Source organism: Paroedura picta, chromosome 6 (genome assembly GCF_049243985.1).
Source record: "Paroedura picta isolate Pp20150507F chromosome 6, Ppicta_v3.0, whole genome shotgun sequence".
NCBI lineage: Eukaryota > Metazoa > Chordata > Lepidosauria > Squamata > Gekkonidae > Paroedura > Paroedura picta.
This window is the reverse complement of record NC_135374.1, coordinates 97674926-97699088: the sequence shown is the minus strand read 5'-3', so window position 1 is coordinate 97699088 and position 24163 is coordinate 97674926. Positions and strand designations below refer to the sequence as shown.

At 41.1% G+C, this 24163-nt stretch overlaps 1 protein-coding gene across 7 annotated transcripts in view; it reads right to left on the bottom strand.

The window, feature by feature from the left end:
• NALCN (sodium leak channel, non-selective) overlaps nt 1-24163 on the bottom strand; it is a 315418-nt gene that overhangs the window by 240824 nt on the left and 50431 nt on the right. For all 7 annotated transcript variants that reach the window (XR_013232146.1, XM_077343802.1, XM_077343798.1 and 4 more), the window contains 3 exons: nt 20809-20892; nt 19000-19139; nt 17660-17788 (listed from right to left, as the gene is read on the bottom strand). Coding sequence is in view for 6 of the 7 variants with exons in the window: in XM_077343802.1 (XP_077199917.1) it covers nt 17660-17788; nt 19000-19139; nt 20809-20892 (353 nt within the window). In the remaining variant the exon portion in view is untranslated. The remainder of the gene's footprint in view (nt 1-17659; nt 17789-18999; nt 19140-20808; nt 20893-24163) is intronic.

The following is a 24163-nucleotide window of genomic DNA, read 5'->3' as shown; positions in this document are numbered from 1 at the left end:
CTGGACTGAGGCCCAAATTACTATTACCAAGGTAAAAAACAAACAAACCCATGATGAATCTATTAGTATTGATTAGTGGGACACCAAAGGTGATGGTGGGAAATAACAATAGAAAAATTACCAGCTTAACACGTCATCTCTGTACAGAACATATTTAAAGAACTAAAAATAACTCTTTAACTAAGCTGCATAATAATATGTGCCAGTGTGATATTCATAATGGGCTAGAAAACAAAAGTTGTGGCTTTCTTGCACGAACACGAAGAATCAGCACTGAAACAAGGAGAAATTTCGAGGGCATGGGCACACCTTCTCTGTCCCCATCCTAATGTTTTTTGGTACCTCAAAACTCAAGGGACACAATCAGGGCCATTCAAATTTCAGTTCCTCCATGATGTTACAGGAGTCTAAAAATGAGGCATGAAAGTCAATAGCACGGAAGGTAGAGCATATGACTACACGGAGTGATCCTTAAAGAACGTTCAGGTGTACTTATAAGTCTGTCTTTCACTTGGTAGCCTCTCACAATCAAGAAGTCTAAAGTGGTGAAAGTGGCTAGGGCCAATTCACACTAAAATGCTCTTCAAAATGGCATTGGGCACACGTTTCTTCCTCCCCCCCCCTCTCCAAAAGATGTATGTCTCAGGTACAAGTACCTGAGGGGAAGACCTCAGTGCCACCTTAAATGGAGAGTCCTCAATAACTCTTCTTCTATAAAGTTTATGGAGACTCTCCAATAATTTTAATACACATTTTCTAGATAAACTCACTCTCAGTAGGCCATTCCTTATCCCTGCTCCGGAAACTGCAACTGGTTCAAAATGCAGCTGCTCAAGATGCCTCCCAAACAGCATGAAGAACCCATATTACCCCGATCCTCCAGCAGCTGCACTGGCTACCAACTGAGTACCAGACCAGGTTTAAGATTCTAGTGCTCCCTTTCAAAGCTATATGATGTCAGGAACCTGCATACCTCAAGGACTGTCTGCTTGTCTATGCTTCCTGAAGACTGATTCACTCTATCCATTCCAACAACCTGGTAATCCCAGGACCCAAATAAATCAGCCTAGCCTCAACCAGAGCCAGAGCTTTCACATTCTTGGCCCCAACCTGGTGGAATGAGCTCCCCAATGAGGTCAAGGCCCAATCAGAAATCAAACAGTTCCACAGGGGCTGCAAAGCAGAGCTCTTCTGCCAAACTTTTGGATAAAACTATCAATGACTCAAAATCAAAATTGTCCTGTTTCTACGTTCTATATACACTGCCCCAAAATGTCACAGTGAGGGGCGGTATATAAGATGAATGAACGCACAAACAAACAAACAGATAAGAACAGATTCTACGCTTGATCTTAGCCAAAAGACTGAGAAACGTGGTTCAATGCCCTGCCATCTGTTCTGATAGAAGGGAGGTATGCACGTATTTCTTATGCTTTTCACATCTATGTCAGTCAGGAATGGTAGAATCCATTGACCATGTGCTCCTATATTGCCAATTTTACCAGGATATACGCACCCAATATATTTTGCCAATATTGTCTAAATTCCCAGGCAGAACAGACAACTTCTATATGTCTTCTCCTGGCTGATAGCTCTACCAAAATTACCTTTAATGTAGTAAAATATTGTGCAGCAGCTTGCTCAATAAGGCAGAATAAACTGATTGACTCCCAGTTGCTTTATGTATAGATTTTTATATATGGTATTAACAGTTTAACAGTTTTACCATGTGTTGTACAAAAGACAGCCGTGTAATTTTGGATATGTCTGCATGCTGATCTTGGATTGTAATAAAGCAACTGATTGATTGTATGAACAAATAAATGAATGTGAATATTCCCTGAACAGTCTGGCTTGTTTTACTTTACTTTTCAGAGCTCCTAAGAGCAAATGATCTTGAGCAATGACTAAAAATTATATATTATTTACTAAAGGAAAATATGCTAGACAGAAATTTAGCATCAAACAGGTTGTTTTTGGGTCACTGTCTAGTTACAAGTAGGAAACGTTATTCCCTTGTATTTTATTAGATGAGGAAATATTAAAAGCTGTGAGATCCAATGGCTGCTAAAAATGGCATAAAAGAATTCCAGTATTTTGAGAGAGACAGTGTCGATTTTACCCTGACCACAAGGACAGAGATGAGATGAATATGGAATATGATGGACTCTACCCTGTGATACTTGAAATTAAGGCACAACAAATGCCCTAACATGATGGGGGGCTGTTAGGTGTCTCATGGCAGAGTCTGAGGTGGTGAAATATCAAAAATCTGACTCATGCAAGAGTGAATCACCATGTTGTTATAATCCAGCTCTGTAAGGTGAAGCTGGACAAGTCAAATTCATTCATTCATTCATTCATTCATTCATTCATTCATTCATTCATTCATTCATTATATTTCTATCCTGCCACTCCCACGGAGGCTCGTGGCAACTAACAATAAGCATAAAACCTCCAATAAAACCCTTAAAACAGTTTAATACAATCTAAAACCTAGCCAAACAACCATAACCATATAAAATAGTTTTTGCCTTACCTAACAAGAAGATAACTTCAGTTATAAGCTCTAATTTCCTTAACCTAACATCTACTGTCTTCATCCATTGAGAATGGTAAGCATTTTGATTAGGAAAGAATAGAAGACCTTCAGCTTCCAAAGCAAAAATGCCTTAGCTTAAAAGTGCTGAACCATGCTCTGACTTCCAATGCCTTTTGGTCAAGGTTTGATGAATATATCAGAGATGCAGCAAGGGAATCCCATTATCCTATGAACTGACATAAGCGATGACCAAAGATTCAGAGATCGCAAAAATCCAGAAAGAAACACCATAAAGTAACTGGGGTATTATTTTGGAGTTGAATGCCAGGACTGCACTGTAAAGAAGAAGCGTATATTGCTCCAGAAGCAGGCTTATGCTGGTGTGACCAGGAGATGTTTGAAGAAAAAACAATCTCCAGGGAGCAGAACTGAGGGTCTGTATCACTTATCACGAATCTTCCTTCTCAGTGAACCAGATTTGGGACAGTTTTCCATGTCTAAAAGGAGGTCCTCCTCTAGGGAGGCTGGAGGTCCTCCGCTAGGGAGGCTGGGTCAACCTTGTGATTCCTGATAGGTGAGGGACTTCTGTCTCAGAGCCCTGTCTGGTCATGAAGCACTCCCACTTACGGCTTAATAGCCACCAAAACTAAAGAAACTTCCAACCAACCGAGAACAATAAAAGTTTAACATTTAACCTTGAACCTTGCTGGCCAACATAAAAGGATATATATGTATATTGATATACCAGGAAAGAAAGGACAGAAATCAATTATAGTAGTAGGACCCTAGTAGCATGCTAGGGAAGGGGAAGAGGAGCAAGGAGCGAAAGGCAACAGTAGGTCAGAACCCCAAGAGGGGTTCTGAGATTTGGGTCAAAGAAACCATGGCATGAGCCGGGGTGACATGAAAGGGAGGAGGAGAAGAAAACAATTATTACCTTTCCAGAATATCTCCTACAACCATGACCAGCAAACAAGGTAAAGCATTTTTATTTTTCTCTTTCTAGGTCTTCAGAATAGGGGCGCTCCACAGAGTGCAGAGATCAATGCCCAACATCCAGCTGCCTTAAGGCAGGGCTGAAGACTGGACTTTGGGAGAGAAGCCCCTCCCTTATCAGGAATGGCAAGATCTATCTAAAGGAGGAGCTTCTCCCAGACATGGTAGACTGCCCCAGCCCATTAGAGAAATTCCAATGTGGATAGTTAGAGAGAGAACTTCAATTCAGGCCAAGGAAAGGGATTTTCTAGAGAAGGAGGAAAATTCCCTACTCAGTCAAACAGGAAGTTAGCTATAAAAACTGAAGAGATCCTTGGTCTAGTTAGATACTGCCTGTAGAAAGAGTCAGTTAAAAACTCAAGATGTGTACTGGTGTTTCAACATGAGGTTTAGATACTGGAAAGCATCTACCAGCGTTCTGGAAACCAAAAGAGTCAGAGAATACTCAACGAAAGTATACTTTAGTGTTTGTGAAAAACACTGAAACAAAAGTTAACTGACATAAAGATTTTAAGTAAATGCAAATTGTTGAAGCAGCTCTCATCAACGTGAACATATAAGACTAAAGTCTGTGCATGTACTGAGTTACCTAAAAAATGTTCAACCCCTGATTTCACCTGATCTTTCCCTCTATGTTAAATAAAATATGTGATTTTTTGAGATTTAAAATGTCTTGACTTCCAAGGGGAACCCAATGTTTCTTGGGCTGAGCCAAAAGCCAAATAGTATACTGTGATAGAGTGGGACAGCCAGAGTTCTTGAGCAAGGAAGAAAACACCTCTCTAGGGTGGCTCAGTCAGTAAAAGAAAACAAAATTGGAGATAAAATATTGTCTCTAAGGGAGGGAAGTGGACTGTGGATTGGCATCATAAGCACCTTCTCCCCCAAGGAAACAATTGGCTACAGCATAGTTAGGTACCCTGATCATCCTTTTATTTTTTTGCCAAGCTGGAGACTAGAACCTAGGAGACTCCCAAGTTTACATCCCCATTCTGTGATAGAAGCTTGCTGGGTGACCTTAGGTCAGTCAAAAACTCCAGGGTAGCCTAGCATACCCTCAAAGGCAGTTGTTAAGGATAAAATGGAAGAGATGAGAATAATATAAGATGCTTTGGTCAGAAAGCTGGGTATAAATGAATAAATGCATAAAATAGACATATCCTAGTGTGTTAAGACATCATCTAAACAGGTCATCAGACTTCACAACTGTGCCCCCACAGGGTTTTTTTTTTGTGTGTGCCATAAAAACCCACAAAGTACTGATAATCACCCAACTATAGGGACAGCGTACTGGCAATCAAAAGAAAAATCAGCCACTTGTAATATGGACAGAAAAAAGAAACCTTATTTTTTAAGAAGAGCAGAATCTTTTCAAGGTCATTACCCATAACAAAACACAAGCAAATTATAAGCCCTGACCAAGTTTCAACAGAGACAAGTGGTGTTGGAAACATTCATCAAAGAGAAGGGAATGGGTACATTGTGTTCCAAGCACACAAAACTTTTCTGATTTGTCCCGTGCAAGCACAGTTGCCATTTTAGGGGCTGCACAGAGGCCATGAAGGAAAACAATGAAGATGTCGGCCAAAATTCTTGACATTGAGTGCTGAGCAAAAGCCACTAAATCTTACAGATAATTCCACATGACACAAGGCAGAGAATTTATCATTGTAATGGGCTGCCTCGGCAATCCAAAATGGCAGCTAAGACGTGAGCAGGAAGTTGTAGCAGAAATTAAAGAATCAGGTGGTACTGGACAACTGGAATTGAGCCAGAAGGAGTCCCAAGGCAGAGATAACTATGCTGTAGCAATAATAGAAGGCCAGAAACAATGGCCACAGAATACTATTTTGAATGGCAAGGAAAGCTCTGGAAAATCTTCTCGTGACCCGCAAACTGGAGTGGTACAATCCAGGCACAGTTTCACCATCTCAATGTGGTCTGTGATCCTGAACAAAATGTTTGGGTGATTCATCAGAGGCTGTTTGTGGCAGGTTCCAGCAAATGTTGTACACATCCAGTTTTTGTGGTGAGCATCTCCTGAACTTAAGAGGGAAGGAAAAGAAGTATTGCTGAAATAAATGTGAGTGTATTTCTTCACTGGGCCTCAGGACATAGTGAATTTTAAATTAGAAGGGAAGAAAACTGTGCTGTCTCTGAGTTCCATACTTCAGAGGGGGCTATGATTACTTAGGTGAGTGAAGTCAGGTCTCTAAACTTCCTGATGACTCTCTAATCTTTTATTACTGTTTATTTTGAAGTGATAGCTCTCAGGGAATTTTAGTCTATTCCTCTTCCTTTTACAACTCTTTATTCTCTCTCAGAGAAGACTCCATCTTTGAGACTGAGATGCAAACATGAGGCTTGCAACTTCCTGCTAGCTTAGCCTAGAATATTTCTACCTATCCTATCAGCGATGGGTTTCCTATAATGAAGTAGTTGAACCAGACTGAAGAAATACTGCTTGCAGGCTGCTTAACTGTGTTTGTTATTATCTTACCTGAAATCCAAATAGAGTATGTTTTAGTTTCTCTGTGTTTAGTCTTGAGCACTCTGCTATCTACATGCGAGGGATTTGCCAGCGTGCATATTCCATCATTTTACATATTCAAAACCAATCACACGTTTTGTTTTGAATTTTGTTTACTGCAAATTCAAGTTCACATCTCATTAATATACTAAATAATCTTATAAACTTTGCAATCCTACAGAGAAGAAAAAGGGGGAAATTGAGTACCCAGCTTGGGGAAAAGAATGGCAAACCACCCTGTATTGAGTCTGCCAAGAAAACGCTAGAGGGCGTCACCCCAAGGGTCAGACATGACTCGGTGCTTGCACAAGGGATGCCTTTACCTTTATACACACACCAAATCATCAAGATTTCAATCATACATAGCTAGAATTGATTAAACATGTTTTAAAATTTATTCCTTAACCTGCTCTTTAGATTTTTATCTGTTCCCAGTACTTAATAAATTCAAGCCAAACCTCAACATGCCTTTTCTGAGAATTGATTTTACCGTCCAAAATTTTCTTGTATGCCGTCATTCTTTCCATAGTACCATATACCTTACAAACCCATTCCTCTTAGTCGGGCAAATATGGTTGCTTCCAAGTCCGTGCTAACAGAGTCTGGCTGCAAGTAGCGTATTTTTTAAGAGCATATTTTCTCTGCCTTATAATACCTTCTGGTAAAATGCTTAACAGGGTTGCCTTAGGTGAGCATGTTATTTTGCTGTTTAAGATGTTATTTATGCTGGTCCTACATCCAATGGTCCAAAAATCTTGAGGCAGTGGGCAAGCCCATCAAAATGAAATAAAGTTCCTATTTCTTTGTTACATCTCCAGCATAATTCACAAGCACCTGCCAACCCTTTTGTTGCCCTTTCTGTGTAAAATATCACCTATACATAATTTTAAAGACACTTGCTTTCAGTCTTGTATTTAATGATACCTTGACCACATCCTAATGCTTGACCACATCCTTCCACCTTGACCATAGCTTGACCACATCCTGCCACAAATCCCCTGATACAGTTATCTGCAAATCATTCTTCCACCTGTTCTTATTGGTAGCATTTCAAACTTCTCATGCTCCTGGCAGGCTACAAATAATTGCTACCGTTTGCCTGCATGGTTCTATATTATTTAAGATGCATTCATATTGTTTAGCAGATGTGGAATAGCCCATTGAATTAATTTGATATGAATAACATTTCTTATTGATATTGAAAGATCGGTTAGGGGCAGAAGTTCTTCAAAGGATTTCAAACCATTTGATAGCTCTGTTTCTTTTAAGAAGTCAGCTATTCTTGTCATTTTTAGTCTCTCCCAGGTGTCTAAAAAGCCTCCATGAATTCTTTGTGATGTTATAGTTGTATGCCTTTTGTCTTGGCCCCTATCTGATGGAATGAGCTCCCAGGAGAGCTGTGGCCTTGTCTGAGCTTGCAGTTCCATAAGGCCTGTAAAATGGAGCTCTGACTGGGTTTTTGGTTGCAGCCAGGGCAAGGAAGATCAGAGGCCCCTCACATAGGTCATCAGTTCCTTCCAGGAAGATCTCCCAGGGCTCACTTCCAGTTGATCTGTGAGCCGGGAAGAGGGAGGGAGTTTTGCCGTCAAGGGGGTTAATTGAGGTCTGAATATTGTTTTTATGGGGTTTTATATCTGTGTTGCGAACCGCCATGAGCCTTTGGGGAATGGCAGTATAGAAGTTGAACTATAAATAAAATAAATAAAAAATAACTGCATGGGGAGCAAATCAACTTTAATTTCTTTTGCTCTGATCCCATGTTTTGGTCAGTGCCATGCAGATATAAATTATACCTGGATCATCTCTTTGCTAGTTGTTTTCCCACATTAAGACAGCAGGAAAGTCCATATTGTTCTATTTCCCAGACCACATCTGTCTTATCCTTTGCAAACCAGTTAGTTATTTCAGCAAGCCTAGCAGGAAGATTTCAATGGAAGGTGCTGTCAGGCCTCTATTATCTTATGTTTGTTGGAGGATTTCTAATTCTGGGCTTGCTAAAATAACTAACTAATAAATCTATTAAACACTTCCTAACAATGAAAGTGTCATGATTTTAAAAAAGGAATCTCGGTGATATTTTCATCTTTGCGAGGACAATTCTACCCAACCAAGAGAGTTTACATTTGGACCAATTCTTTAATGTCTGTTCCATCTTCAGTATTTCAACATATTTTCTTAATTGTACATCTCATTTTAGTTTTCTAACGATTACATCATGTGAAATCATAGCAGGTTAATCACAAAAGCAGTGTTGCTGCACAACGTTTACAATTCTGATCCAGCAGATTTAGAAGTTCCACCACAAAATCTGCTTCTACACACTGGAATCTTGTGGCACCTTAAAAGCTTGACACACATTCGTGCAAAAGATTTAACCGAGTAGAGCCCACAACATTTGGATCTTGTTTATAGACATTTATAATATTGTGTGTGTTGTATTTATGACATCCATGCATTTATGGCATCCTGGTTTCATGGAAGTTAACACAACGTGCTGAAGCTGCATTTTTCACGAAATGGCTTAGAAAATGTACCTGATCCAAAATGTTTTGGCTAGGGTGTTGATAAGCACCCCATGCAGTGAGCATGTTATTTCTGTATTGAGAGATTTTGATTGCCTTTGCGTATATTATTTATTTATTCAATTTGTATACCACTTCTCACTGAAGTGCTGTTTTTGAGCACTAAAGACAATAATGGTTTGGGGCCAAGATATATGAAGAACCGTCTGCTTCCATATTGTCCAGCCAGTTCTTGTCATAGGGTCTGTGCTCTTTGTGCCTCCAATGAGTTGTGGGAGGTGAGATGGGAGTGAGCTTTTTGAAGGTGATGTGTGATGATTCTGGAATTACTTCCCCTTACAGGCTAACTTGGAGCTGAAATTTCTGTTTCACTTAGCATTAGTATATTGTTGACGTATTGTTCTGTTGTTGTCCTTGTTTGGATGCTCTTGAGTTTAATGTGTATTTATTTTATCTGCTAGGCATCCCTCCTTAACATCACCCTTTTCTCTAACTAAGATGAGATGTTTTGTCTGTATTCCAAAACCCCTTGATAGAAGTAGTTTTTATATATCCTGCTTTTCACTATCTGAAGTAGTAAATCAATAGTAAAGTAGCAGTAAATCAGTAGTAAAGTAATAGTAAAGCAGTAGTAAAGCAATAGGGAAGTACTCGTGAAGCTGTAATAAAGCCATAGTGGAGTAATAGTGGTGAAGCTGTAGTAGAGTAATAGCAAAGTAATAGTAAAGTGTTAGTAAAGTAGTAGCACAGTAATAGTGAAGCAGTAGTGAAGGAATAGTGAAATAATAGTGAAATAGTAGTAAAATAGTAGTGAAGTAGTAGTGGTAGTAATACCTTTTCTGTTCACACAATTCAGAATCTACAAGTTATTTGTATTCATTACAGGCATACATTTATGTCTAGTTGTAATGCTTATCTTCGATTTAGTGCTAGACTTTTAGCATTTGGTTTTAAAAGGCAAAGATGTCTTGCCAAGTCTATTGCCTTAGTAACCAATATCATACACTGGGTGTGCTTACTATAGTAGCTATTTATTTGTATATCTAAAAATGCAGAGCTGCCTTTCCTAATTGCCTTGTTCTCCCTTCCTGAGCTGCCTGTAGCTTTTGGACTTCTTATAGCAAGCTGTCTAGAAACATCCTTTCCATTGCTGCCTCTGAAGATTCAGGTCATTGTGATACTGGGAATATTTATCTATTAATACTGTGTAATTTCCATGGTGATAGCTTACTTCTTGACAGGTATTATATGCAGGACTGGAATTTTGCAGTTGGCTAATCACGTGTGCTGAATTCAGTTTGCTGAGTACAGCTTTCCCCCAAAAGTTCTTTCCACCTTGAAAGGACAATATTATGTCAGAAAATAACACTGAATCATAGCAGAGTATGAAATAATTATCACCCTCTAGATCAGTGTTCCCTACCCCCCCGGGCCGGGGACCGGTACTGGTCCGTGGATCAGTCGGTACCAGGCCGCGGTTCCTCCTCATCCTCCTCCCTGGCTGCTGCCTTGGGGGCTGCCCTGCCACTCTGCCACCGGCTCACCTTTGGTGCTCTCCAGTGGCTGCCATGGCTGGGGCTCCCCCTCAGTGTGGCAGCTGCTTCTGGCAATATCCCCCCAGTGGGCGGCGGGAAGACAGGGGCCCTGGCGAGAAAGCAAGTGGAGGAGGGGCTCAGACGGCGGTGACGTCCCTCAGCAAAAGACTACTCCCCCCGGGCCTCAGTAAAATTGTCTTTTCCACAGTGTGAAAACCAACTATATATTTAACGCTAGAAATATACTTGGACTTTCTCATCATGAATGATTAACTATATATTAGAGTTTCAAAGCCTAATTCAGCTTGCTTAAGCTGATGAGAGTGGAGAATTAACACAGACACACGTTCATGCAGCTGAAGTCTAGCCACCAAATAATTTAGCAAAACCACAACATTTATGTACTAAAAATTCAAAATCTTATCTTAACTTTTCTTTAAACCCTGAATATTTGCATATAAAGTTGGGCAACTGGATGAGAAAACAGTTCCCAAGATTTGTTTTGGTTCTATTAGTACTGACTCCGTAAAGAAGCCATGGCCCTCAGTCTGAAACATCAGAGCAGATAGATTGATAGATAGGTATTATATTTATTATATTAGCAATAGTATGTCTTGGAGGTCATTAATTCATAAAGTCACCATTAGTCAGAAGAGAAACAGAAAATAAGGGCAAACAAAAAAGCCGACCTAAAAACGAGTGAGAATCAAAGTCAGAAGAGACATGATGGCACCACATGCGTGCACGCACACGAACACATGCAATCCCAATAAGATTATGTCTATTCTGAGAGTCCTCCTGTTAAGATATGACTCTTTAATTGATTGCTTGGGACTCACAGTGCAATCCTATGCAAAGTTAGTAACTCAATGGGCTTAAACTGGAGTAAATCAACGTAAGCTTGCATTGCGGAAATCTTGTAGTATTCTGACCAAGTCTCTTGTACTTTAGTGCTGAATCTGGTTAATGCAGTCAATTGCAGCAAGTGAATAAAATGCTGAATTTTGCCTCATATTATCCCCTGTGCCATTTTGATCTTCATTTTCTTCAATATTCACATCATTTCCCCACACAGAAATATCACAGAAAGTATTAAGATGAGCTGACAGGTCATAAACGAGAAATAATGGTTAGGTGCCCAGTTCCCAAGTGTGGAGCAGTCTGATCAAGTCCCCAAAGGAATCTGCTTTGGGAACCAAGCTCTCCATTTTCATTAAGAGCATGGGGACAACAAGAACTCTGCTCTGAAGGGAACAGTGGCTCCGGGGAATGGAGGAAAGTGAAAAGCATTGGAATGATCATAAGAACCTATCTCCACCAAATTGGATTTAATGTAGGGCGATACAGTGAAGGAGAACAAGAGAACACATAGTTTTACATGCAGATAACAAAAATACCAAAACAAAAGGGATTAGGGCCTTAACAAGTAAATTACTTTTAAAAGTCACTGTCCTCCTTTATTACTTTAAAAAAAAAACTTTACACATTTATGATTTGCTTCTCATCTTATAAACCAAACTGTGTGTGTGTGTGTGTAAGTGGGTTAAACATGTGTTAAGGGCTACCGAACTGCTTTCAAATTACAGCTACGCCATGAATGAACATTCTCCTGAACATCCTGTTGTGAATAGCCTTGCTCAGGACTTACAAACTGAAGGCCGTGGCTTCTTTCATTAAGTCTAATTAACTTCATGTTGGGTCTTCCTCTCTTCCTGCTGCCTTCAAATTTTCCTAGCCTGATTGTCTTTCCCAATTTCTCTTTTCTTCTTAAAAGGTAAAGGTATCCCCTGTACAAGCACTGGGTCATGTATGACCCTTGGGGTGACGCCCTCTAGCGTTTTCATGGCAGACTCAATACGGGGTGGTTTGCCATTCCCTTCCCCAGTCATTACTGTTTTACCACCCAGCAGCAAGCCAGGTACTCATTTTACTGACCTCGGAAGGATGGAAGGCTGAGTTAACCCTGAGCCGGCTGTTGGGATTGAACTCCCAGCCTCGTGGACAGACAGCTTCAGACAGCATTTCTGCCACTTACCACTCTGCACCACAAGAGGCTCTTTTCTTCTTATAATATGACTAAAGCATGATAGTCTCAGTTTAGTCATTTTAGCTTCCAGGGAAAGTCCAGTCTTGATTTTGTGCAGAACCCTTTTATTTGTCTTTGTGACAGTCCACGGTACCTGTAAAACCCTCCTCCGTCACCACATTTCAAATGAATCAACATCCTTCCTCTCAGCTTTCGTCATTGTTTGCCTTTCATACACATAGCATGAATTAACTTGATCTTACACATTATATCAGGCATCTGACGACAGCCCTGTGAAGAAAGTTAGACTGGAAGAGATTGTGACTCACCCACATGTGCTCAAAATAATTAGCAGCAAAAGACAGGGCTCTTGTATTTATGCCAATCCATTTTGGACCATGCAGATTCTTATGAAAGAGAAGGAAATAGATGTACCTGTTGGAATTCCCTCTTCTATTAAGGAACAGATAAACAGAAGTCTTACGGCGACTTAAAGGGTAACAAAAATTCACACCAGAGATAAAGAGTTAATTTTTGATTTAATTTTTTTAAAGCCAATATTTGCATACGCAGTTGGAGATCTGGATGAGAAAACTCCAGTACAAACTTTTATTTCTCTTTCAGGTACTTAAAGACTTCAGTTTATTTTTCCGCTGCAACAGAACGACGCGTCAGGGATTATTGTTATGGGAGAGGAGCCTCTGCTGCTTTGCAAATACAGTTAATATCTTCTATACTGTGGATACGTTCCTGAAAACAAGACTGCTATGTGAAACAGCACTCCAGAAGGCAAGAGCTGGGAATGGCCAGCTGACTAGCTCCAGGGAGCTCCCATACTAGAGCATTCCCTGGGTCACCTTTAATGTAGAGGCTTATTTTTGGAATACCTATTGCAGCCTTCTCCATCCACCACACGGCTCCTACTGAGGACTCATTTCTCAACCACACCAGTGGAAGTCCTGACTTCTCACAGCACCTGGCCCAGCTGTCTTTAGCTCTAGCCTTGCTGACCATTCTGTGGAGCTGCCAAATGGCCTCCTCACCAACAGAGCACAGTAACAAAACAGTCACATTTTTTATTATTATTGTATTATAATAATGATTATTTACATTTATTTCCCACCATCCAAGACCGGCTCATGGCGGGTTAAAAATCGCCCCTGCTAGAACAGGGATATTATACTATAGTCATTATCCTATAGCAGGGGTAGTCAAACTGCGGCCCTCCAGATGTCCATGGACTACAATGACCAGGAGCAAATGCTGGCAGGGGCTTCTGGGAATTGTGGTCCATGGACATCTGGAGGGCCGCAGTTTGACTACCCCTGTCCTATAGTATATATTATACTATAGTCATTCTGTAACCAAGCTTATTTTATGACACGAGAGGGAACTGAAGTGGGGCTTTCAACATTCAAACGGCATGCTCAAGTCACTGCAGAACACCAGATATATTTCATGCCATTGGTAACATTTATTCTTTACAGGGAGAGATATGAAGAACAGAGAGAGAGAGAGAGAAAGAGAGAGGAGGCAGGAAGCAAATTGTGCATGGTAATCTAGTTGGAGATAGTGTGAAAAAACATCTACCTCAGAATAAGTAAGCAATTATAACAAGAAGATAATGAGTGTGAAACTTCCTGGGAAGAACAGGGTTTAGCTTTATTTCAAGAGAAGGGAGGACATAGAAAGCATAAAGACCCCTCAAATGAACCAATCAGTACCCCCCCCCCAAAAAAAAAACAATCTTCAGCAGCTTAATAGTTGGTTCAGTCATGCTAATCTCAGAGTCAGAATTTCACTCTATTTAAATTTCCTCTTTATGTGCAGGGGGAATCCCAAAATCTGGGAAATCAGAGCCAGAAGGTTATGGCTCTTTCCCTTGTAGCATGGCAACAGGAAGACACTGCTGCATACTTCCTTTTAGGCCAAACTGGGGTCAGCAAGCATTCGAAATTGATACCTAAAATCACGATGATATGTTTGGACAAAGCTGAACTAAGAGGCTTGCTGTCCATAAAACAAGGGGGAGGCCTACACACATTATTCACCAAGCTGAACAAAACCCACCAGCCAGATTCAGCAGCCTGAGAAAATTGAGGAGCTAAGAATAATGATGTAAGTCACTCTGGGTACTCACTGGTGAGAAAAGTATGGCATAAAAAACCCTGAATTCACAAAATAAAATTCCTGTCAGAGAATGCAAAACATCTCAGGGAGCCAGCAGGTCAACACATATCTGGTACACAATGGTTAGCTGGATGGGAAACAAGTTGGTCAGGATCTATATGCAAGAAAAGCTAACTGAGGCTAGGCTTATAATGTCTCCCCACCAACACTTTCGTATTTTTGAGAAACACAAATAGTGGAATGTGAAATGATGCATTTTCTGTGTCTGAAAATTTAAACCGACACTATTAGCTTTCTGTTTACATGTTTAAAATAACTGGCTTTGTTAGGTTTGGAAGGATCTTTCTTTCTCACTGAAAATTGTTAGGTCTGAATGGTCCCTGCCAAGGGTTGCCAGAACTGGAGATTCTGGGAGTGAAGCCTTCTCTCCTTTTGAGAGAAACGAAAAAGCTTTGCCTTTTCAAATTCAACTCTGTGGCACTGCAAATAACATACTTCTGAGGAAAGTATTGAAAATAGGAATAACTGGCAACCTATTTAAGTGCTTATGTTTTCAAGATAAACAATTGCCTCATCAAGTACTTTTGTACGTACTCCGTGAAGAGCATTTAAGTTCTTTTGTTAAACAACTGTCATCATTGTTTGTGAAGTTACTTTTTCATGTTTTGTGAAGAACAATCACTCTATCTGAAGAAAATGCTTAAGAGAATACATCCAGTTACTAAGAAACTTGCTGCTAATGCTTTAAGAAATAATTTTTCCCTCTCACAGGATTGTTTGTTAATTTCCATTTATAGAGTCCTGCCTAGAGGTTGACAATCCTAGCCCTGTCCATCAAGTTGATTCTGTCATTCAGAGAGGCCTGAAATGAATTGTCTTCTTTTACCTTGTGACTGGTAGTCTTAATTCTCTCTTATTTGCTTACCAGACTTTCCCCAAATACAAGATTTTAACCTACCTGAAACATACATATAAGTTTCCTTGTAAATCGGAGAAGGAATTTGCCTGCAAAGTGCCTTGAGTGAATTGTCTAGTTGTAATAGTATACCTAAAGTACAACAAGTGGCCTCCTGGCCCTTCTCCAAGATGGAGACGCCACATCGGCCAGGCCAAATTTGTAATGATCTGAGAACAAAGGATTATCTGGAAGTAACCTGTGAACTGTAGCTGGATTTTCACATAAAGCACTGGGGGTAGAAATAATTGCTTACTATATTTCTATTCCACTTTGCATCCTTGCTCAAAGAGGTATACAACAGAAGCAAATTATATCCCCATACTGCCCCTCCTTATTCTTATAAAATGTCTTGTTTCCTATAATGGTATAGAAAAGTGTTCTTAGGCACCTGAAATGCTAGCTAATAGCAGCTCATAGATTTTCTTTTTTTAAAGAAAAAATCTCTTTTCTGGAGGAGGAAGGAGAGATGGGAATAAAAAGACAAAGGTGATGCCCAGTTACTGGGCTCTTCAGTAAACAGTGTTCTCCTGGGTTGTGGGAAATTCCATCCTTAACACTATTTTGCTCTGTTATATATTTGGGAAACAGGCTCCTGGGAAGAGACTGTCCAGGGCCCTGTCCATTCAGGTCCATCGATTGGCCCACCCCCTCCAGCTCCCACCCTCCATTCTTGCCTCCTAGAAGCCTTGTGGCTGCAGACTCCATTGTCACCCACAAGGAGAGAGGCAGCGACAGGGCTTTGCAGCCCGCAGGTACACTCCTGCTGGGAGGGAGCCAGGGGGAATGGGGGGAGTTTGCAGCCTCCTTGCAGGCCGCAAAGCCCTGTCGCCACCGGCGGAGGGGCTTTCCACTCCCTTTAGCCCGCTTTGCGGCCCAAAGGGAGCCACTGGCACCCTCTCACGCCCTCCTGCCTGCCGCCCCTTTCAAAGACCATTTTTAAAATGGGCTTTGATACTAGTTATTATACAAAACCTTGCCAATGTATCTCTATATTTTGGATGTAAACTTACTAAAAAGAGCTTATTTGTTAGCCTGTCTAAATATTTTCCCATCAAACTCATCCTGGGGCAAATTCTTCCCTCTGAGAGACTGTGTCTCCATGGGTGCAATTTTCCAGACACGCTAATTCATATACTGTTAGAATGCCCAAAATTCGCTCATCACTGATCCTCACTAGCTCACCATCTGAAGAAGTCCCCTTTGTGCCCATGAGAAACACTGGATAAAGATTATGTTCAGTGAGACAGATCCTGCACCTATTATGACAATTGCTTCGATCCAGAGATAATTTTTTTGGCTTTGAGCTCTGCAACTGCATAAAATGTTAATGTCAATGTAAATGTTACAATTTTGTCAATTATTTATGCCAATAAAGGTATTCTATTCTATCCTATTCAAAGGTAAGCCCAAATGTGGTAGAGGAGGGGAATGGAACCACACACCACGGAAATCTAGGTGCTTACTGATCGACCTGACTCTCCGGGGCTACGACTGCTACTGCAGGTGTGGAAAATCCTCCATTTGAATATAGGTGGCCAGTCACAAGCCCTGCCTTACTATGACCCTGCCGACTTCCTGAAAAGTATGGTGGGCACTAGGAGATATACAAGGAGGTGCCATTGGGTTATATTGGGAAACACTAAGTCTGGGGACTGAACCTGTCTGGAGCTTGCTCCTAAGCATATGGCATGACCCTACAGGCAATTTGCTATGTATATTCCAAAACATACAAAAGAGATTTTATTACACTTCCAGACTGTACTGCAGACACTTATTCCAGCATTCAGAGCTATGTCTGTTTGCATTCCATGCTACAGATCAGGGATAGAAAAAGAGTTAGGGTCAGTTGTTCAGTTTGCACAAACAGCGTCCGATTCCTTAAGCAGAGGAAAATGCAACATCTTGAGAAATATTTGCAAAACCCACCACATGCATAATGGAAGGGGGGTTTCAATCGTGTTAACTTTAAGCAGAGGATGCCTGCAGAAATCCCAGTCACTAAAATTTGCTACCCATGCTGGGTGGAAAAACTGGAAAGGTGACAAGGTTTGTACATGAGGCGCTCCTAACATGCAGTGTTAAGAAAGACCTACTCTGTGGCATAAAGGCCACACACAGCCTGCAGGAAAACCCTTGATGTTCACAAGAAAATGTATTTCATACACAAGTGAACTGCAATTTCCTTCTTACAGGTGGTGCATAGACGGTACGTTTCCTGGAAAATTGAAAATTCCACAAGTCAATCAGGTGTTTCAGAACTCCATTTCAAAAGCGCCTTAAATTTCAAGCCAAATTCTGCTTTTAGCGGAATTCAGCAGAAGACTTATTTTTTGTTGATAGACTTCTGCACCAGAATAACTAGATTTACTTTGGCCCAACACTTGAAATAAAGTTAAAGAAATCCTGATTTTTATACTTACCCTGTCTCTGTATCATTTGTTACACAATGAAATGTAAAAGGCCCAAACATCTGGACCCCCAGAATTCCATACAGCAGAAGAAAGAACAGCAGGAATATTGAAACACTCCAAATCTGTTCACCTGAACGCCTAGCCAAAAAAAATTTAAAAGAATATACATTAAATGTCCATTTAAAGAGTAATTACTTCGAGAAATCATAAAGTACTACTTATTATTGGTTTCTAAAATACTAAACATTGTACAAAACAATTCAAGCCAGGTGATCAACGGGCTTACAATCTGATTTGTTAGATCCATGAATAGGAGATTCCAAAGGATAGGAGACATTTGCCTCCTGGGTGTGAGAGGGAATGGGAAAGCCTTTTATAAAATGGAATTCTCCACTTGCAATTTTCTAAAATCTCTGCACTAAAAATAATTTAACCATGTTTAAGTCTAATGCTGGTTTAACTGGAAGCACTTTTTATTGAATCAAAATGTCTTCATCTTTAAATTGAGATGATCAGTTGCGCAAATGATGCAACTCAAGTATATGGTCATTGAGCCCCTGAACTTTTGTTCATTTGAGTCATCAGATCCTGAGGAACCTTATGGGGAACAAAGGGAGGGGAGGTCCTGCAGCAGGAAGGGTGAATCAGCAGAAATCTCTTTTCTACAAACGTCCTAGCAGAGAAGCTGTGCAGTTGGGCACCTGCCACTATCTAGGCCAGTGGTTCTCAACCTTCCTAAAACTGCAACCGCCGCCGCCACCAGCAGCCGCGACCCCTTTCTCTGGGGAACGTTGGGCTCCCCCGCCCTTCTCCCCTCTCCCAGGCTAGCTGAGGTTTGTCTGCTGGGGAAAGAAAGGGCAGGTCGTTAAACACAGCCCAGTGCAGCCATGGGAGCAGGTGTTGGCATCGGGCTGGGGGGGCGGCATCTGGCTACGCTTTTGTTCTGGCTGCCTCACTGGTTCCCTCCCTGCGCCGACTGACTGCCCAGGACAGGAAAGGAAAGGACAAGAAGCCAGCGCCTGCCCACAGAGGAAGCAGCTGGCTCAAAGGGCACCTTCTCCGACTTCCCACCGCTGCCCTCGCCTCTCTGCAAAAACCAGCGGAAGGGAGCTGCTGGGGGTGGAGGGAAGAGGAGGAGAAAGTGCAGCGCGCACCCAAGCTACTCACAAGTAAAAGTGCTTTTGGGGTCGCTTTGAGCTCCTCGCCGGCCTGATTAGGTGGATTTGGGTTACAATTAGGATAAATGGTACTTCTCCCCCCTTATATGCTCTTACATACTCATATACACTAACGCATGCTTAGATTTGGCAAAACAAGACATCAGAACAAAAGATAAACTGATTGCTTACTTCAAAATGTTGGTTATCCGGGTTCTTGGCAGCTCAAAACGGAAATAGATCCGGAATGCTCGAATCATAATAAGAGGTCGTGGTATCCTCAGCATGCCCCATGGTGACATCTGATCAACAATCTCAGCAATTTCAAACACCTATGGAGGAAAAGATGAATGCCTTTTTCCCTCGGATTTTCCCCATCATAAGATTATGATCTTTTTTTAAAAAACCTATATTGGATCAGGGCTGCAAACCAATTTTCAGAAGGGTAGCTTGTATCCTATGCCCCTCAAAGAGCTTTACGCTCTACCGCCACCAACCAGCTAATGATCCCTGACCCTAAAGAAACTCGCCTAGCCTCAACCTGGGCCAGAGCCTTCTCTGTTCTGGCCTCCACCTGGTGGAATGAGCTCCTGGAGGAAATCAGGCCCCTCACAGAGCTAAAACAGTTCCGCAGGGCCTGCAAAAGGAAGCTCTTCCACCAGGCATTTGCTTGAGACCAAACGACCAGCAACATTTACGGGGGCCCTGCTCCCTCCCCCCTAAAAAATCCACCTATGTGTTCTGGTCTGGACCTGTTTGCATTGTTATAATTTGTACCTGTGTTACAGCTTAATGTTAATATTATTACTGCTGTATGAAAGTTGTTATGAAAACTAAGTTCTATGTACCGTTTCTACATTTTATGTAAAATGCCCTGAGACTCAGGGGAGGGCGGTACACAAATATGGATGGATAGATGGATGGATGGATAATCCATCTGAAGTAGCCCAGGCTACTTCAATCTTGTCAGATTTCAGAAACTAAACAGGGTTGGCCCTAGCTAGTATCTGGATGGAAGGTTTCCAAGAAATACCAGGGTTGTGATGTGTAGCCAGGTAATGTCGGGTCTCCTGGGAGTAGAGATGATATGAAGGAAGTCTACAAAGGAAACTGTCAACTTAGTCCAGATCCAATCCATTGTCTTAAAACTGGGACACAGATATATTCTTACAGATCTCCCTGGGGTCCTAGTTATGGCCATGGGCAGCAACTGAAATGAAACACATTTGTGGGGGATGCAGAAAGCAATGGTCGAATACAGCAACCAATTTCTTCCATTTTGGGTCATTCATTGTAAAAATCAGGAGAAGCACTTTCTATTTAAAACAGAAGACCAAGATAGAGGTGGATATCTCAGAATTATATGTAGTTAGGAAACGTTCTCTTGCTGCTTCTTGCTATTAATGGTTCTGAAAACAATTGTGTAGCCCACACATCGCAGCAGAATAATGAAAGAAGCAATGGAATTGAGGAAGGGAAATCACAGCTTCACCCTTTAAAGACCATTGCCTGGACCTAGAGAATCTTCCATCTTGGCCTCACTTCGAGGAATAAGAACTACTTGGCTGGAAACATAAGTTGGCTACAACAGGAGGACATGGAGTCCAAGGACAGTCTTATGCAGAGTTACTTTACCACTAACTTTCACCAGCAGTTGTTCTGTTTTGTCCGGTGTTCCAACACTGACCCTCCTTCCTGTTAATGTGTTTTGTTAAGGGCTGGATTTTTTTTCCAGTTTTTTAACATGCATTTTTAAATTTCATTTTAATGTTTTGGATTGTTTGCTGACTTGTGAAACCTGAGTTGGGTGGAAAGAGAGCAAAAGTATTTTATTTGTTTTATAATAATAATAAAATTGGTCCATGGTAAGCCCATTAGTTCCAATAACTCCCCATAGGATTGCACTACCTTAACAAACATATTTAAACAGTACCCAGGACTTGGATGGAAGTATAAATTTCTTATACAAAGAAATTTTATTGTTCTTTGTAATGTAATTACCTGTAAAACTAATGATACCCAAAGACAAAACACCATGAATCCATCAAACACACACCAGCGGTCCTTCACATAAGAGGTATCCCCCTAAAAAGAAAAGAAAAATCAATATGGAATAAGAGTTATTATTTGCAATCTTTAACGGTTAACATTAAATGAAATTTTCAAGTACAATTGTAAAAACTCACCAGAATTTCAAATACAGTGAAGCAATTATATTCTATTATATTGAATTATAACTTTTAACAGGTTAAAATTTGTTAATTTAAATGAATGATTACTCTATTCTGGGCCTATTCTGCACACAATAATGCACTTTCAATGCACTTTAGAAGTAGATTTTTCTGCTCTACACAGAAAAATCCAGCTGCCAAAGCACATTGAAAGTGCATTATCCTATGTGTACAGAATGGGCCCTAGACAGGAAGCTGCAAGTTTCACTTCTTGGAAACAATTCCCATCAGTTTTTCAGAGATGAGTTTATACATATTAATCTATTGATGGTCTACCATCAGGTAGTGGGGCTGAGAGGGTTCAGAGAGAACTGTGACTGGCCCAAGATCACCCAGCAGACTTCAAGTGGAGGAGTGAGGAATCAAACCCAGTTCTCCAGATTACAGTCTACTGCTTATAACCACCAGACCACACGGACTCTCAAAAGCAATGTTTTATAAGCTATACCTTCCACATCTTGCATGATTTTGTGCCAACAGATCTGGAGTAGAAGTGTGTTCTGGATTAATCAAGAGACAACAACAACAACAACAAAAACATAGTCCTCCATCTTTCTCCTTAATGCATACCTTACATAAACCCTTGTGGCCCTAACTCACATACTTGATGGATTACTGACTTGAGGAATCCTATGCTGGCTGGAAAGGTAGCATAAAAATGTTTTAAATAAATAGTAAATAAATATATTGTTCAGACAGATCTCATCTAAGGAGCAGAACTGAATAAGTTCAACACTGGTATTTATTTGCAGACTTCTAAATCTACTTTTCTCTGTCCAGTATGGATTCATATGCTTCTCCTCTCTCACTGAACACAGGAATATATTCTTGGAGAAGGCGTTGCAGTTACGTTGCCTTTGAAGTAACGTGCAGCCACAGGATATAGGAGAGCGAGGTCCTAAGGTAGCACTAGGAAATTTCTCATGAATACCTATTAATTTTTTCCCCCAACAAGCAGCTTCTGGGCCATTATGTGAAACACATTCCACATAATGGCCAAGGCGGTGGCTGGTAAGAGGTGGCACCAAACTCTGCTGGCTGCACCGCCCATCTTCCAAGGCCGTCCCCACTGTACTGAGGGTGGGAGCAGCACCAGAAGACAGGCGGTGGGTGGCAGAGCTCCAAATGGGGCTCAGCGCTGGGCTGGGCTGGGCCTTGGGCTGGGCCTTGCTGCTCTGCTGCTACTACTTGCTGCCCTGTTGCCCATCTTCCGAGGTTAGTCCCACTCCCTTGAGAGCAGGACAGGCCTTGGAAGACTGGAGGCAGTGGCAGAGCACCGAGCAGGGCTCACCACTGGGCCTCGCTGCTCTGCCACTGCCGCCTCCACTGCCCATTTTCTGAGGCCAGCCCTGCTCTCCTCAGAAGATGGGCAGTGGTGGTGCAGCTGCTGCCTGGGCCTTCAGAGTCCATGCAGCTGCTGCCTTGGCTTCCTCCTTGCCTCTTCTGGAGCACTCCCTGGGGTGGGACTACGGGTGTCACGCCCGTAGCCATTTCCATTTCAGGGGTGCATCAGAAGATGTGTTCCATATCAAAAATACATTAAAATTGAGACTCTCAAGTACACTCAAACCCATTCCCAAATTAACACCTCCCTCCCTACCATCACATGCACATGTTCTAGAATGGAGGTGTTGAATTCATTTGTTAAATGTCAATTTGTCAGGCAGGGCTATACATGCCATAAAGTGTAACATGAAATACTGGAGGTATAAACTTTATAAAGTTCATTTCAGATACCAAAGGGCAACAGTAGGTGAATTACAATAGCGGGCTTTATTAGATTGTGTGATTTGCCAGAGGGGTAGTGGGTGTGTCGAGATACCAGCATTGGCCTCAACTCGATCCGGGAGGATGCAAAGAATAAATGGGCGTAAGTCTGACATTAGAAACCCCAGTGCGGGTTTCAAAAACCAGTGGGGGACATTTTAACCTTCCAAGACATTCAGATACTGACCTAAGACTAGCGGTTCTCTTGCAAAGAAATTTTAAAGAGAAATCAGGAAGAGAGGCTGCTAAATTGCAATTGATAATTAAACTCAAGACAAAGCATCCTCCGGGACTTAACTGAGACCTAGGTTTCCTGTCTCATTACCAATGCCTGCTATTATCATTAAGTATCTGAAATCTCCAAGATATAAGGACGGGTGGACTCACATTCTAGTGTATCTAAAGAAGTGAACAGTGATTCACGAAAGTTCATCTCCCGACCTGCATTTTATTAGTTTTTCACAAATATTTTTGTTGTTATTTTTCTTTATTTTTTCATTTTAGAACTGGAGAGGGGACCTCTGCAAGTGAAATAACCTGTTGATTTCAGACTGGGCAAGATGTGACACAGCGGTGGCAGCAGCTCCAAAGAAGGAGACAGCGATAGAGTCGAGTGAAAGCAAGCTGCAACACAGAAACAGCCTCCAAGAAGAAAGCAAGGGAAAGCCACTTGCTCATGGGCCAGAAACAAGCTCTGCTGGGGCCAGTTCCAGCCAACGAGCTGTATGATTAACACCCCTGGGGTTGCTAGAGCAAGGAAAAGCATAATATTGGATGAAATTATGTGCCAATATGTGATTCAAATTAAGGTATAAGATAAGTCTCCAGGAGTTCCAGCATATCAACATGTGACTCATCAGTGATACATATGAATTATGGTTTGTACTTCACTTTTTTCCCCCAATTCCATCTCATTATTTCAGAAAGGTCATGATTACAGTTCCCCTGAAATTTCAGTATTGTTATCAGTTTATGAATCAATTTGGTTGGTTTGTATTCTTTTTTTTAAAGTCTGGAATATTCAAAATTGGTAGATATGGCATCCAGGTCTACTGTCACATTTTTAAAGAAAACCTAAAATAAAAAGTGCAAAATGTCAGGATAAAAATTTCATGAATCCTGAAATTTCCAGAGTGTCTTTTGCCATTTTGGATATCTCCAAGTCTGGATGGGAAAAGAAAACCAAAAAAATGTCAAATATGATTAATTGCAATTAATTAATTGGAAATATCAAAATGCACAGCCCAAAATGTATCCTTCCTTTACTAAAAACTATGTTGTAAAATGCCAATAGATGAAAATTGTGAATGAGACATATTCCTTATTTAGATTTCATATACTAATGAAGTCAACAGAGA